Source organism: Sinocyclocheilus grahami, unplaced genomic scaffold (assembly GCF_001515645.1).
Source record: "Sinocyclocheilus grahami isolate Dianchi unplaced genomic scaffold, SAMN03320097.WGS_v1.1 scaffold169.1, whole genome shotgun sequence".
Classification (NCBI taxonomy): domain Eukaryota; kingdom Metazoa; phylum Chordata; class Actinopteri; order Cypriniformes; family Cyprinidae; genus Sinocyclocheilus; species Sinocyclocheilus grahami.
Window position 1 is genome coordinate 97,655 of NW_015505348.1, and position 17,350 is coordinate 115,004.

General features: G+C 36.5%; 1 protein-coding gene across 1 annotated transcript in view; it reads right to left on the reverse strand.

The window, feature by feature from the left end:
- Positions 1-1,380: 1,380 nt before the first annotated feature.
- The window catches only part of LOC107593343 (RNA polymerase II elongation factor ELL), a 44,745-nt gene continuing 28,775 nt past the window's right edge, over positions 1,381-17,350 (reverse strand). Inside the window, exons 4-9 of the mRNA XM_016283028.1 lie at positions 9,342-9,535; positions 8,377-8,923; positions 5,534-5,600; positions 5,218-5,389; positions 3,540-3,584; positions 1,381-3,481 (exon numbers count right to left, since the gene is read on the reverse strand). Of these exons, the coding sequence (XP_016138514.1) occupies positions 3,365-3,481; positions 3,540-3,584; positions 5,218-5,389; positions 5,534-5,600; positions 8,377-8,923; positions 9,342-9,535 (1,142 nt within the window). The 3' untranslated portion in view covers positions 1,381-3,364. The remainder of the gene's footprint in view (positions 3,482-3,539; positions 3,585-5,217; positions 5,390-5,533; positions 5,601-8,376; positions 8,924-9,341; positions 9,536-17,350) is intronic.

Sequence of the window (17,350 nt, forward strand, 5' to 3'; positions counted from 1 at the left end):
TTACCCAGATAAACAGTCCCACTGGAAGTAAATAAGGGAAGTAGGACAGCTCGATTAAAAGCGAAACCTGTGGTGCCATCTAGCGCTCATTGATTGAACCGAGACGTCTTTGCATTACATAGCCAAAGTAAAGGCTGCTGTTTGCCTGCTCAGAATTCTGCTTAAAATCTGGACTAAATTAAGGCATCTTTACAGTTGATTTAAGGCTGCCCTGTGCACGCTCAATTGAGTGTAAAGATACAATGGCACATAAAAGCCAGACTAAATTATGCCTTCTCAAACCCACCTCAGCCCTTAGTATCACAGTATGCAATTATGTAAATGCATGTATACCACCTCTAAGCAGCATTAAACCGTTTGTGTGAAGACACTTAAATTCTACTTCAGCAGCACTTCTATGTCACCTTTGCCGTTTAAATTTGGCAATTGATTGAACAGAGGCTTCTTAACACAGCCAAGGCTACTCTATGCCTCTTTAAAATGCAGTGTAAAGACGCAATGCCACATCAAAGCCAGACTAAAATATGCCAGCTCAGACCCACTTCAGCCTCTAATATGAAAGTGTGCAAATGCATTCACGTCACATATGGGCAACACTGAACAATCTGTGTAAATGCCACTTCAGAATTGCATCTGTGCTGCTTTTGTAGTATTGCTTGGCACACAAGGAAGGCTGCTCTGTGCCTGCTCAAAATTCTGTTTAAAGACACAATGTCGCATAAAAGCCAGACTAAATTATGCCTGCTCTGACCCACCTCAGCCCCTAGCATCAAACTACTGTATAAAGGTGCAGTTGCCATGTAAATGCATTTATGCCACCTTTGAGCTGCATTAAACGGTCTGTGTAAAGACACCTAAATGCCACTGCAGAAGCGCTTTTGTACCACCTTCGCAGTGTAAATTTGCACAAGGCTGCTTCTGTGCCTGCTCAAAATTCTGTTTAAAGATACAATGCTGCATAAAAGCCAAACTAAATTATTCCTGCTCTGACCCACCTTAGCCCCTAGCATCAAACTACTGTATTAAGGTGCAATTGCGGTGTAAACGCATTCATGCCACCTTTGAGCTGCATTAAACGGTCTGTGTAAAGACACCTAAATGCCTCTTCAGAAGCGCTTCTGTGCCACTTTTGCAGCGTAAATTCTGTGCTGGTGATGTATTAGTTAACAGCAAAAAGAGCAAATGAGGTAAACCAACATTATTAGGACACACAAAAACAAAACATTAGAATAAAACGCAAGTTTTTCCAAGAATTTTATTGAAATACCAAGATAAATTTCAGTCCCAGTCCCTTATTTCAAAAAGCTCGCTTTGGGTTTTAGCATTGACATCAAGCCTTCGTCCCAAAGCTCCTCCCACTCCCTTTATTTTTCCTCTTTTTTTTTTTTTTTTGCTAAAACAGCAACATATTTCATCCGATCCAAACCTATACAACAGGTCATTTGGCACATCCCCCCCCCCAAGGTTGTCTCAATTTTTTTTCAAAGTATCCAAGCATTTTCAAATCCAAACAAACGTCATTCGTATTCGTCGTTGAATTTGTGCATTTTCAGACCGTTTCTGCAGGGAACACAAAAAGACCAAAAAGCAGATCATGATCAGTTCTGAAAAAAAATAAATCATTGTGTTTTGTGGTAAATTTGTGATTGAGAATTATTCTCAGTTAATTCGTAAGGGTCAAATTCGACTTTATTTACATTTTTGCAATTGCAACACTGAACCAATGCTGGCCAGGTAAATTCGGGGCTATTTGATAAATATTTGTCTTCTGAATATTAAACAGCAGTGTAAATCCACTGTAAACACTGGCTTTAACCCTTTTTTGTGTCTTCAACAGTCAGAAAGCATGCATACACAGACAAGGCAAGTGACTCCTTGCAACAAAACCCAGGTAAGAGTAACAGCAAGAAGCTGAGCAAAGTGCTGAATTTTAATATTTAAACATAAGAGTTCAGATATCAGAAGCACAATTGATGCTTCAACAGGACCCGACAGATGAGCAACTTCTGGTCGAGCGTCCACAGGTAACGTGAGGAGCACGTCAGAGGTTTGTAATGGATCCTCCACGATGAGATGCCTTAATGGAATTTAACAGTCATCTCGTAACGAAAATACTGTCAGAAATGGTCAACCCCACCACAAATACTCAGTATTCAAGCAAACATTGAATTGCTAAAGGGTTCAGACAGTTAGCCAAGGTTGCGTTTCTACCATTTTCGCGTCTTCTTCACCAACCAGCCCCTCAAGGCTACGTTAAAGGGATACAATCGCTATTTTCTGGAAGAATACCAAGAAAGTTTGGCCGCAAATGTGATGTTATCATCACGCTCGTAACTAGCAATACTGGATTACCGGACGACAAACGGCTCACCTGAGGCACAATTTTACAAGATTTGCTGCGTTTTTTTTGTACAACCACACCTGATTCATTCATGGGTTGTGATAGTCATTTTTTCAGTTAAAAGCATAAAATATTGTAAAAATGTGCCAACACCGAAGTGCTCCCTCACGACTGGAATGGCAAGTTCATTCGTATGGAGCTCTACTATGGTAATACTGATACTGTCAAAGCCTCTAAACAGATGGTTATCTCCTTCCCATAGGCATCCGATTCATGTCCATTGCACGTGGTCTCTAGCGCATTGCACAAAATAAGGAGCCAAATAGTGCTATTTCAGACACACAAGCACTCTAAAAAAAATACAAAAAAAAAAAGGAAACGGGAGGGGGGGGGGGGGAGGTATACTGCATTAGGGATCTCTCAGAAATCCAAGGCAGCTTTTGCATAAAATACTGACCGATTAAAGAAAGACCAAAGGGACGGGACGAGATGTTTAGCACTCAAAAGGAGTGTGAAATCATAATCGGACTGATGTATCCCTATGGAAGACGAAAATAAATATAAAAGAAAATAAAATATAGGACCTTCCATTTTAGTACATACAGAAAAAAATATCCATTACATTTTTTTCTAAACCTTAAACTATGAGATTCTGGGAATGGGTGTTGGTTATCCCCGGTTCAGAAAAGATCTCCAAAGAACAGTTTTTCCTTTCACACTCGGAGACCATTGAGAAGGGAAGGAAGCTGGCAACCAATCCCATAATGCATTAGGCTACACAGGTTAGCATGGCTGAGTACGCCCATGTCCCGAGTCCCATAAAAAAACGAAATTCATGGGTCTGCATTGTCCTCACTAGAGCACTTGGCCCACTACGGGGGAAAAAAGAAATCAGTTTCGTGGCATTTTACATTAGAGCAACTTGTTTTTAGAGCAAGCCAAGAAAAACAAAAAAATAATCCAGAGATTCTCTCTCTCAAAAGAGACAGAAAAATTAAGGAGAAAGAAATTGAGAGATTGTTATTAGTGCCAGTTTTGCAGTTGTTGTTGATCATATTCTGCTATCAGTTTTTTTATATGTGCCAGTTTGTTGTGTAGGTATTCACAGCGGTTCTTCTCTTGGCTATAGTTTGGATTAGCCTGGGAGGAAAAAAAAAAAAAAAAAAAAAAAAAAAGTGGAAGAGACTGTCAAGCTTACCTTTTTGATTTTGCGATACTCTTCAAGTATCTGATTGTGGATTGTCTGTGAAAAGAACAAACAGATCGTTACAATGAAGTTCCTGCTTGAATACTGTAGTTTTAAATGTGTAATCAGATTGAATACAGGCAGAGTAGTCTGATATTTTTACATGAACTCTTCAAATTGTGTTCAGTCTCTTCTTACAGGTTTACGGAAAGCTTTAGGATAAATTTACATACATACATTACCTACATACATACCTACATTATATATATATATATATATATACACACATGTTATTTTACTTCTGCTGGCTTCAGTTAAGCCAGAATTTTTCCCCCAAGATGTCCATTGGTCCCAACGACCATAATAATAATAATGTATAATTCCCCTTTTTTATTTTTTTAAATGTTCCTTTCTATAATAGTCTGCTGCTTTTATACACTCAGAAAGTCTTCCAGTTTTGTGGAAACTCCCACAAACACCAGTCAGGTGGCTACACTGCATTTGACCACTGGATTTACAAAAATCATTTCAGGTTTAAGAGGTGTTTGAACATTGCTTCAACTACTGATGAAACATACATTTTTATTTTAATCATCACTCGGTAGGTTAGTTAACCATGTGTTTGAAAGACAAAAGCCTTCCAATGCTATAGTAAAACATTAAAATGCAAAAATTGCGTAATTTTACTTATTTACATGTAATGCAGGCATTCCAAAACGTTTTTTTGGGTCATATTTCACTTAATAGAATTACTTGTTAAATTGTAAAATATTTTAATAATGAAATTAACATTTGTAAAATAAACATTTGCTCATGGCTCATGATTATATATTATAATTATAAAATGACTTTTAATTTGACATTTTTGTGATTTCATTATTAGCTTTTCATTAAACTCACGAAACCCCTGCAGTCCCTATATGAACCCCAGTTTGGGAAACCTTTTCTTACTTTGTATTTTTACATCAATATGGTACAAGATTATCCTATTTAAATCAATGTGATAAATGATTTAGGCCAAAAGTAATCTAAAAGTAGTCCGATTACATTACCTAAAACGTGTAATGTAATGGATTTCGTTACGAACCACAAATTTTGTCATGTAATTTGGAATTAGTAACAGACTACAATTTCTCAGTAATCCACCCGCTCTGTGTATAATGCATACATTTCCTCCCGTGTTCCTCCCTCTTTAGTGGTTTTGTTAGACCATGTTGCTTATTTTTTTCTAGCCAGATCTGGCAACACCGTTTTACAGCTATAATATAAGTGGCAGCTGACCCGAAACTCTCCCACTGGCCCCACGCCAGAGGGCCATCCTTAATATCAAGCCCTATAAACGATTATGACTGTGTGTAGGAGAAATAAATGATCCTTATGACAATCTGCTCCGGTTATTTAACATTATTGCATCTAAACAGTCGGTTGATTGTGTTGTTTATTTCATTACGCTCCAAGACAAGATTGTTTTTCTTCTCTTACCTCTCGCATAGTAACGTGTTCTAATTCATCAAGATGAAAAAACAACACTAGAACTCTGGATGAGTCAACTACACGCTTTAATTTCTCATTTTCCGGAGGAAGACGCAACTACTGGGACCAGGCAGGGGCCGACAGCATATTAATAAAAAATAAGAAAGTTGTAATCATATGCGTGGATGGATGCACTGCATTTTCAGTGTGAAGATACCTTATACTTGTCTGTGCCTTGCTGGAGTTGTTTGAGCTCGGAGTCGAGTATAGTGAACTGTCGGGTGATGCTCTCTATCCGTGAGTGGAGGCCCCGGTACTCGCTGTACTCTGCGTTGAAGTCGTTTTTGTAACTCTGACGCTGCTCTTGCGAGTTTATCACGGTGTACTTTCTGTTGAGGAAACCAAGCGAAAAAAAACAAAACATCACCGTCATAAAAGTATAATGTTATTTTCTTTCAGTTATAAAACACACTTTCCAAACAAACCTGACGCAAAAGGTAAAAGCAATTTTTAATGTATAAAGAGATGCTTACAATAAATAGTCTGCTGTCTCCGACGAAGACGCAGGAATACTGGAGCTGTTGCACGTTCCGTTCAGACCTAAAAAGAAATAAGGTTAATTCAAGGACTGTTTTATCCTGCAGACTGAGGGACAAGGACAGTGCGCTGTGACGTCAGTCCAGAATTATACTGGAGAGAGAAAAAAAAAAGAAACTGCTAGAAACAAGCTGAAGAGGGGTTTCAAAACAACACATTTAAAAAATTTACTAATTGGTGGGTTGTTTTAACTAATCAACCACACTGGCTGACTAGGTCAGTTGCTAAATTAATAATCGACTGGTTGGTGGGCTGTCTAAATGACTATTCAACTTAATTATCTCAGAGTCTGTCAACAGTTGGACTACTAGTCAACTAGTTGAGGGGTTGTCCAAACATCTGAACTCATCGACCTCACTAGCAGTCTAGGTCAGCTGTTGAACTACTAATTGCCTGGTTGGTGAGCTGCCTAAATGACTTCATCTAATTGACCTCACAGACCAAGTGTGTCAACTGTTGGACTACTAGTCAAATAGTTGGAGGGTTGTCTGAATGCCTATTCAACGATTTGACCTCACTAACACAATAGGTTGGCTGTTGGACTTAATCAACTAGTCGATGGACTGACCTTACTAGTGTCATCAAAAGTACCGACTTCGGTACTGGTCGGAAATGTTAGCAGGAAATGGACGTTTTTAAAATTTCAGTCTTTACTAACAAACTATTCAATAACTATTCAACTAATTGACCTCAATAACCAACTCGTCTGTTGTTAGGGGCCATTCACACAATGTCTCTGTGTCTAAAACGTGTTTTAAAAAAAGTGCAACGCAGAATTCCTCTTCCGTCTTGTTGCCGTCAAATTAAACCATTGCCATGCTAACTTGCGACTGTAAACAAAACCTTGGACTTAATCAACTAGTCGATGGACTGACCTTACTAGTGTCATCAAAAGTACCGACTTCGGTACTGGTTGGAAATGTTAGCAGGAAATGGACGTTTTTAAAATTTCAGTCTTTACTAACTGAAACTATTCAATAACTATTCAACTAATTGACCTCAATAACCAACTCGTCTGTTGTTAGGGGCCATTCACACAATGTCTCTGTGTCTAAAACGTGTTTTAAAAAAAGTGCAACGCAGAATTCCTCTTCCGTCATGTTGCCGTCAAATTAAACCATTGCCATGCTAACTTGCGACTGTAAACAAAACCTCACAACGCTTACCCCATCTCTGGGGTCTTCTGATTGGTCCACTGTTTTGGAAATTACGTTGATGAGTGACGCTGCATGTAAAAGTTTAAATTCTTAACGTTACATGGCATCTTAAACGGTGCAAAAGACGCAAGCGCAATGGTCATACACGTCCATCTAGTGCATTTACATAGAAAACAATGGAAAAGTAGCACATTGGAATTGAAAAACTTGTTCTGTGAGAACGGCCCCTTGAAGTACTAATCAAACAGTTGATAGGTTGTCTGAACAGCTAATCAACTAACTGACCTTACTAACAGTCTAGTCTGGTTGTTGGACTACTAATCGGCTACTAGGTGTGGTGCACTGTCTGAACAACTATTCAATAACTTTATAACAATTTGACCTCACTAACCGACTTGTCTGTTGTTAGGGGCTGACCACACAGAATGCCTCTGTGTCTAAAAACACGAGACTTGGCACTCAAGCATGGTTTAAAAAAAATAAATAAAAAAAAATAATAAAAAAAAATATATAAGTGTAGCACAGAATTCCTCCTCTGCCATGTTTCTGTCATAAAATATTTGCTATGCCAACTTGTGACTGTAAACAAAAGCTCACAATGCTTGCCCCACCTCTGGGGTCTTCCGATTGGTTCATTCTTTTGGAACTGACATTGATGAGCGGCACTGCGTGTAAAAGTTTAAATTCTTTTAACTTGCCACGGCGTCTTAAAAACGCAATGGTCATACACATCCGTCTAGTGCAGGGGTGTCAGCCAACCCTGCTCTAACACACATACCATGTAGTTTTCAAATAAGCTTAAAGGACCTGATTAGCTGGATCAGGTGTGTTTAATAAGGGTTGGAGCTAAACTCTGCAGCCCTCCAGGAACTGCATTTGATACCCCTGGTCTAGTGCGTTTACATAGAACAATGGAAAAGTAGCACATTGGAATTGAAAAACGCGTTCTGTGTGAACAGCCCCTTAGAGTACTAATCAAACAGTTGATAGGTTGTCTGAACGACGACTATTCAACTAACTGACCTTACCAACAGACTAGTCTGGTTGTTGGACTACTAATCGCCTAATTGGTGTGATGGGCTCTCTTAACCATTCAAGTATTAGTCCAACAACCAACCTAGTCATGAACGAGGATAAATCAACTAGTTAATGGGTTGTCTGTACAATTATTCAGCTAACTAACCAACTGCCAGTTTTTGGACTACTAATGGACTTATTGGTGGGGTGGGCTGTCGGAACTGCTATACAAGATATTGTCCTCACTAACCACTAGGTTGGTTGTTGGACTATTCAACTAGTTGTCTGCACCATTACCAGCTAATGACTTCCCTAACTTAGTGTGGGTTGTTGGACTAAATATCTGATTGGAGGGCTGCTTGAATTACTATAACTAAACCTCATTTAGCAACTAAATTGGTTATTTACTTTAAAGACTAGTTTGTATGTTTACTAAGCAACAGACACACACTACTTGAGATCAGAAACATAAAAACACATTTCCATCGCATATCTAATCAAGACTAGATTTCAAGTGGGACAAAAGTTTGTCCGTTCACTGCCGAGGTACTTTCTGACCCCATAACCCTTGACATCATAAATGATTCAGAGAAACCGATCCGCACCTGGGCTCCTATCGCTCGTCGTGATGTCACAGGGTTTCCTCTGATCCAAGCCATGGTCTTCAACTCTCCTCTCTTTCTTCATGTCCCGCTCTCGGTCCCTATCCTTCTCCTTGGACTTGTCTTTGTCCTTGTGTTTTTTGGACTTCTTCTTAGACTTGCCATGCAGGGAGGGTTGAGCGCTCTGGGTCTGAGACCAGTCCAGGCTGCTGTGGGCCGGGGACGTGGAGCTCAGCCCTTCCTCTAGCATTGTGGAGCGAGGGGCGAACGACGGGGGCTGGCTCAGTCTCTCCGCCACCGCCGCCTCCTGACTTTCACAGTCTCGGCCGTTGGAGTCGTTGCTGACGTCCGAAAGGGGTTCGAAGGGTCGGGGGATCTCCAACGGAGGGAAGTGGGAGCTCGACGACGTCTCTGCTGATTGAGAACTAGAAGAGTCTCTCCCATTGGACGAGCTCAATTTGCCGTTAATGAGCCCCATAGACTTGCTGGCTAGATGCGATATTCTGGGTTTCTTATTGGCCAGGGGATCGATGAACTCTGCAGGTCGTTTCTGTTGAATGCAAGCAATGATTGTTCGTCAAATCGGGACGGTTAAAACAGTCAAATATTAAATGGCGATTAAATTTCAGCATTTTAGAGGCATAGAAAATGAAATTGAACAAGTATCATTATATTTTGGTCAAAGATCATGTAAAACTTCAGAAGAACATGCACTAAAAGAATCATGCACGCTAAAATGATTTGATTTGTTAGCAAAGCAATGCTTGTGTTAGTACACAAGAGAGGGCTTAGTCACGTCCGCCAAAAAAACAAACAAAAAAAAACGGTTAGAAAAGTCAGGCTGAGCATTTTGAAGAAAGATTAAGAAATGTGGGGGCAGAAAAGGATGAACCCTTGAATATTTCCTAAATTTAAGCAGATCCATCATAACCGGTTTTGACAGGTCTAAAAGGGGGCAAAAGGCTGACCTGAGAGGGCGAGCTGCTGGCTGGCTCTTTGGGCGGGCTGACCGGACTCTCCCCAGACACAGGGCCACTGCTCTGAGGCTTACACAGTTTTCTGCAGGGAACAAAAGACAGACAATCATTTTTAAAAGAGCCAAGGAACTGCTTCAGTGAGATCCAAAAGACCTGACTAATCCAGAGAAGTGCTGTGGATTGTGCTGCAAAAGTAGGATCATTAATTGGTTTGAATGTGTAAGAGAAATATAAAATATCACAAATTGAGATATTTTTGATGAAATATCTTAAATATCTTTGAGCTTTCTGACCCGGCATAGACAGCAACGCAACTACCACGTTCAAGGCCCAGAAAGGTAGTAAGAACATTGTTAAAATAGCCCATGTGACATCGGTCGTTCAACCATAATGTTATGAAGCTACGAGAATACTTTGTGTGCAAAGAAAACAAAAATAATTCAATGATGATTCAATGATTTCTTCTTTTCCGGGTGCCACATGGACCATTTTAATGATGTCCTTACTAACTTTCTGGACTTGGGAGACATCGGTCGTTCAACCATAATGTTATGAAGCTACGAGAATATTTTGTGTGCAAAGAAAACAAAAATAATGACTTTATTCAATGATTTCTTCTTTTCCGGGTGCCACATGGACCATTTTAATGATGTCCTTACTAACTTTCTGGACATTTCAGTTGCGTTGCTGTTTATAGGAGGGTCACTAAGCTCTCGGATTTCATCAAAAATGTCTAAATTTGTGTTTTGAAGATGAATGAAGGTCTTACAGGTTTGGAACGACATGAAGACGAGTAATTAATGACAGAATTTTCATTTTTGGGTGACCTATCCCCTTTAACTTTAAGAAGGAAATTCTGACGGATAATAGACAATATTTGACATTCGTTAGTCCCATCTGAACTTGCCAAGAGCGTCTTTTTGAGAGTCTTATTTGATTACTAATAACGAGATGTTGGTTACACAAATATAGTCCATGACTTTTCAACATTTTTGACTAGTATTCATGAAGACCAAACCAGATGAAGCAGTTTAAGTAACTTTGGAAATTGCATTGCCCTAAATAAAGGGAAACCAAATAAACTGACCTTAATAAGATGGTAACTAACTGGTGTGCAATATACCAGTTAAAACAATTCACACCAAAATATGTCAAGCGCAAATACGTACAAATTTGTCAAGTGGTATACATTGTGTCGTTTGTCGCCGTTACGTGAACCACCACCACATGGTAGAGAATAGGCACTCCAATCACTTTAGGCAATTTAGTTTTCCATAGAAATGTGCATATTTTAATGTAAAATGCATTAAGTGCACTCAAAGGGATAGTTCAGCTAAAAATAAATGATCATTTACTCACCTTCAAGTTGTTCCAAACCCCGTTTCTTTCTTTCATCTGTTTAACACAAAGACAATATTTTGAAGATGTTGGTAACCAAATAGTTGCTGGTAGCCATTGACTTCTATAGTATGGGGATTTTTTTTTTACTATACTATAGAAGTCAATGGCTATCATCAACTGTTTAGTTACCAACATTCTTCAAAATGTTATCTTTTTTTACTTCAGCAGAAAAAAGAAACTCATACGGGTTTGGACCAACAAGGTGATGACAGAACATTTAATGCCATCAAACAAGTTTATAATGCTGCTTGAGGTTTGTATGTCAACAGGGGGCAGTATGACATGGGCCAATGCATCCCAATAGCAGGCCCATCGAGGGTAAACGAACAGAGGACTGTGCCTGAGAGTAGGAGGCATGAGTCGCTACAGTCGCCGTCGAACTGTGCGCCCATGCAGGGCCGGACCTTGGACCCAAGCCACCCACACACATGGATCAGCATGTGCTGGAACAAGGTTGCATCACTACCCTCCTGACTGCACACAGCTCTTACGTGAATGCCTGGTGTCCGCGACCAGATGGGAAAGTGGGTGGGTGGGTGGGTGCGGACATAAAAGGGCCCGTCATCTGATAAGCATCGCCACCGGGTTTCAAAGTGCAAGCGTGTGTTCCACCTGGGTGTTGGGTTTGTTTCTGGCAAATACTTCCATTTTGTTTTGAACGGATATCACAACACCATGTTCTCGCCAGTCTAACGCACAGCACAGCCTCTCTAAATTTAGCTTCCAGGGGCCAGTCTTCCACCGCCAGAGTTCATGGGAACCCAGACTTCTCCATGTAGAGCCAATGAAGAGCTCGGAGAACAAGGGTGAATGCAGCTGTACAACTACTACAGCAAATAAAGGTTCTTGGAAGTATTGTGACCAACTGGTGCACAATATACCAGAATCAAATTGTATACATTTTATGCAAAACACTACTGAATGGCAGAGAATGAATACTGAAAAAAAATCTACTCGGCTGTTTTCAACATCATAATAATAAATGTATATTATAATTATATGTATACAATTTATATATTTGCAATATATTTTTAAAATTATTAAAGATTTAAAAAAAATTATATTAAACCGTTTATAAATTACAAATTAAATTACTACATTTAAAACTAATTATAAATACCTAATTATTTCAAATATATAAATTATATGCTTGGAACAAAAACTTAATTTATTCATATTTAAGAATTTTGGATTTGGGCCAAATTCATTGGTTTTAAACTATACAAATATATAAATAACAGTCTTCTTTCACTACTGCTGAATGTGGCCCAAATCCATTTTTTTTTAAAAAGTCAAAATTATATTTATATAATTCATTTATTTGATTTCAAACAAATATAAATTTACACATTTTAAATAAAATTCTAATTTGATCAATTTTATTAAAAGTAACTCTTATATATAAATTGTCATGTTTAATAAAATTTTGTCCTGGATCCCTCCCAGGCAGTCCAGCTGTATGCTCCCTTCACTGGATAGAGACCAAGCCTGTTAGATACTCAAAACGCCACCGACTACACCACCTTCTCACCAGTTATCCACTTTCAAATGTGTCGCCATGGCTCATTTACAGCCCAGGTGGTCGGATGGGCGTCCTCTAAGAGAGCGATTTCTTACAGCCGGCTCATCCACCTTGAAACCCTGCCAACTGCCTCGGAGCTGTTTGCTCTAAGTCTGGAAATACTGGGAGTCAAAACATCTGATCACAGTCAAGGTACATAGTGTTTTCCCACCATGCCTGTGCAAAACAACTTTTCACGAAAAGGAAACCGAGATAACAGAACACGCATCCTGTTTGTTTGCTTAATTACAAAAACACAAATGTTCCCCTGACGCACACCTAGCGTTTGATTGTACTACTTTTGAATTCAAATGCAATTGTTTATTTTAAATTCGACTAAAATTTATTTTTTTATTCACAATCTCCTTATCACAGGCAGGCACAGCACTCATGTTCGTGTTTGTGTGTGCTGTCTGGTCACTCATAGCACGTGCCTATATCGAACATTCTATCGTTATAAAAGATGGTGTACCGTCGATAAATAGATACCATTTTATCGCCCAGGCCTAATTTAAAGTATAACAATATACTATAACAATAACAAACTTTGATATAAACATAACATTTAAGAACTACATAAATTATTATTATTATTATTATTATTATTATATAAGAGTGTCAGCTATCAATAAATGAAATAGAATTTACATTATACATCATTTCAATTAACAATACTAATAACAAATAACAATATTTTCTATAATTAATATATTAAAAGTTTATTACATTAAATTATTATTAGTATTAATTTATTGATCATTTAAATTATATATGTTAATTAACTATGTTAACAACAAATAACATTTTATATAATTTAAATAACTATGCAATATACCATAATTAAGTTAAAGTATAATTTATCACTGAATTTAAAATAAATTCATATATTCATACAAAAAAAAACAATTTAAATGAACTTATACAGGTAACATTTTATATCATTGAAACAAAAGTATATTGTTATTAGCATTATTCTTATTCTATTCTAAAAATGATCAGTTTTATCAATACAAAAAAATAAGACTTAGTCAAATAATAATAATAATAATAGAAATAAATACTTTAAAAAAATGTCAACTTCTTGACTATTATAGTTAAAAATTCAGTTGATCAATTACCAAATTCATCAGTTTTATCAATTAATCATACCAATTATTTAAATGAATTTCTTCATATTTTTTTTATTTTATTGAAAAATACACTACATTTACATTAAATACTTCATAAAAAAACGGCTGGTAATTTCAACCACCATTCCTGTGGGTGAGCTGGCATGAGAGACAGAGGTGCAGACGGAGCAAGTGGCCCTGACTGAGGTTAAGCGCTGGAGGATCCCCGCAGAGGCCCAGTGAACAGCAGCGGGACACACCGCCGAGCTCCAGCTCGGTTTACTCAAGGTTCCTCACACTTGTGTGGCCTGCAGGTGGCCGACTATAAATAACAGGCCGTGTCCGAGGCTCTCTCAGCTCAACGCTTCACTTCGCTTGCTCACCTCACGCAGCACTCTTCACACTCCGACACGAGAGAGACGGCGGCTCTGTTAGCTCTGCCACTTACAATCAGGATTTATATTAGCAGTTATGTTTTTTATTTTGTTGTGTTTTATTACAACGCCTTGGCTGAAACGTTGCAGCTTTAACAGCTTTAAGGAGACGGCTCCTAACTTCAGTTTTTAGATGTCTGCGCTGAGAGAGGGAAAAAACCCCAGCTCTCGAAGGAAGCGCTTGCGTCACAGGCCAAAAAAACATGACGCACTTCAAAGTGCGAAATCCAGCGTGATTAACAGTCAGCGCTAGTAACTTTTAGCGTGGAGTGGCCAAAACTACTGCCTCAATCCACCGGGGGAGCAAACTGTGATTTAAAACTTGAACTTAATTCCCAGGCTATTCTCACCCGTACAGATAAGTGGATCATTACATCTTGAATTAATGTAACAATTAACTGATAAATGGTCAATGTTAACATTTAAATAACAAATGTAATGCATATTTTATTCATTACAAATATATTAAATTGCAAATAATTTTGTCTAAAGTTAGTCATGACAATTAGTGAATAAAATGACAATTAGTCATTGTTACAAGTGACTTATGAAGTATGAAAAATGGATATTCATTTGCTAAAGATTAAATTTAACAGTATTATTCGTTTAAAGGTTTTTGTTTTGAAGTTGTTCGCCAAGGCTACATTTATTTGATACAAATTGCAGTAAAAACCGTAATATTGCTAAATGTATTACAATTTTATTTACTTTTAATCAAAAGAATTACATAGATTTTTTTATAAATTAACCTTTATGAAATTTACCAAAACTTTTTAAAAATTATAATATTTGTATTAAATTTACATTACCGTTCGAAAAGTTGGTGTCGGGGGAAAAAAACAAAAAACAAAGAGTTTAAGTCATGCTCACTTGATTAAAAATGCAGTAAAAACAGTAATATTCTAAAATTACAATTTTATTTACTTTTAATCAAAAGAATTACATAGATTTTTTTATAAATTAACCTTTATGAAATTTACCAAAACTTTTTAAAAATTATAATATTTGTATTAAATTTACATTACCGTTCGAAAAGTTGGTGTCGGGGGAAAAAAACAAAAAACAAAGAGTTTAAGTCATGCTCACTTGATTAAAAATGCAGTAAAAACAGTAATATTCTAAAATTACAATTTTATTTACTTTTAAATAAAATAATTACATGTATACATTTTATAAAATACATTTACTAAACTTTTTTCTTTTTAATTACTTTATTAAATTTACACTATTTTTGAAAATTTGTCAATGGTCAGTATTTTATTATGTTTTTAAAAGTCTTGTGCTCACCAAGGCTGCATTTATTGGATTAAAATTGAAATTATGAAATATAATTTTTATTTTTAATTAAAATTACATAGATTTTTATAAATTAAACTATTAATTTACTAAAATTTACTGAACTTTTTTAAATTAAATTTACACTACTGCTCAAATTTGTGGTCAGTATTTTGTGTTTAAAAGTCTCTTTTGGCTCAAAGGCTGCATTTATTTGATTAAAAATGCAGTAAAATCAGTAACATCATTAAAAATTGCAAATTAAAAATAACTACTTCGTATTTTAATATATTTAAAAAAATGTCATTTATTTCTGTGATGCAAAGCGGTGTTTTTTTAGCATCATTAGTCTCATGTCACATGATCCTTCAGAAATCAATCTAATATGCTGATAAAGTAATCATTATAATCTTGGATGAAGCAGAGGCCCAGTGAACAGCAGCGGGACACACCGCCGAGCTCCAGCTCGGTTTACTCAAGGTTCCTCACACTTGTGTGGCCTGCAGGTGGCCGACTATAAATAACAGGCCGTGTCCGAGGCTCTCTCAGCTCAACGCTTCACTTCGCTTGCTCACCTCACGCAGCACTCTTCACACTCCGACACGAGAGAGACGGCGGCTCTGTTAGCTCTGCCACTTACAATCAGGATTTATATTAGCAGTTATGTTTTTTATTTTGTTGTGTTTTATTACAACGCCTTGGCTGAAACGTTGCAGCTTTAACAGCTTTAAGGAGACGGCTCCTAACTTCAGTTTTTAGATGTCTGCGCTGAGAGAGGGAAAAAACCCCAGCTCTCGAAGGAAGCGCTTGCGTCACAGGCCAAAAAAACATGACGCACTTCAAAGTGCGAAATCCAGCGTGATTAACAGTCAGCGCTAGTAACTTTTAGCGTGGAGTGGCCAAAACTACTGCCTCAATCCACCGGGGGAGCAAACTGTGATTTAAAACTTGAACTTAATTCCCAGGCTATTCTCACCCGTACAGATAAGTGGATCATTACATCTTGAATTAATGTAACAATTAACTGATAAATGGTCAATGTTAACATTTAAATAACAAATGTAATGCATATTTTATTCATTACAAATATATTAAATTGCAAATAATTTTGTCTAAAGTTAGTCATGACAATTAGTGAATAAAATGACAATTAGTCATTGTTACAAGTGACTTATGAAGTATGAAAAATGGATATTCATTTGCTAAAGATTAAATTTAACAGTATTATTCGTTTAAAGGTTTTTGTTTTGAAGTTGTTCGCCAAGGCTACATTTATTTGATACAAATTGCAGTAAAAACCGTAATATTGCTAAATGTATTACAATTTTATTTACTTTTAATCAAAAGAATTACATAGATTTTTTTATAAATTAACCTTTATGAAATTTACCAAAACTTTTTAAAAATTATAATATTTGTATTAAATTTACATTACCGTTCGAAAAGTTGGTGTCGAAACAAAAAACAAAAAAACAAAGAGTTTAAGTCATGCTCACTTGATTAAAAATGCAGTAAAAACAGTAATATTCTAAAATTATTTACTTTTATACTTTTAAATAAAATAATTACATGTATACATTTTATAAAATACATTTACTAAACTTTTTTCTTTTTAATTACTTTATTAAATTTACACTATTTTTGAAAATTTGTCAATGGTCAGTATTTTATTATGTTTTTAAAAGTCTTGTGCTCACCAAGGCTGCATTTATTGGATTAAAATTGAAATTATGAAATATAATTTTTATTTTTAATTAAAATTACATAGATTTTTATAAATTAAACTATTAATTTACTAAAATTTACTGAACTTTTTTAAATTAAATTTACACTACTGCTCAAATTTGTGGTCAGTATTTTGTGTTTAAAAGTCTCTTTTGGCTCAAAGGCTGCATTTATTTGATTAAAAATGCAGTAAAATCAGTAACATCATTAAAGATTGCAAATTAAAAATAACTACTTCGTATTTTAATATATTTAAAAAAATGTCATTTATTTCTGTGATGCAAAGCGGTGTTTTTTTAGCATCATTAGTCTCATGTCACATGATCCTTCAGAAATCAATCTAATATGCTGATAAAGTAATCATTATAATCTTGGATGAATACAAAAGCACAGCTATTTTTAAAAAGGAACTCTGAAAACTGACTGCATGGTCACTTTACCTTCACAAATTGCCGAACCAATTACTAAAAAAAAAAAAAAAACCTTTTCGGGAAA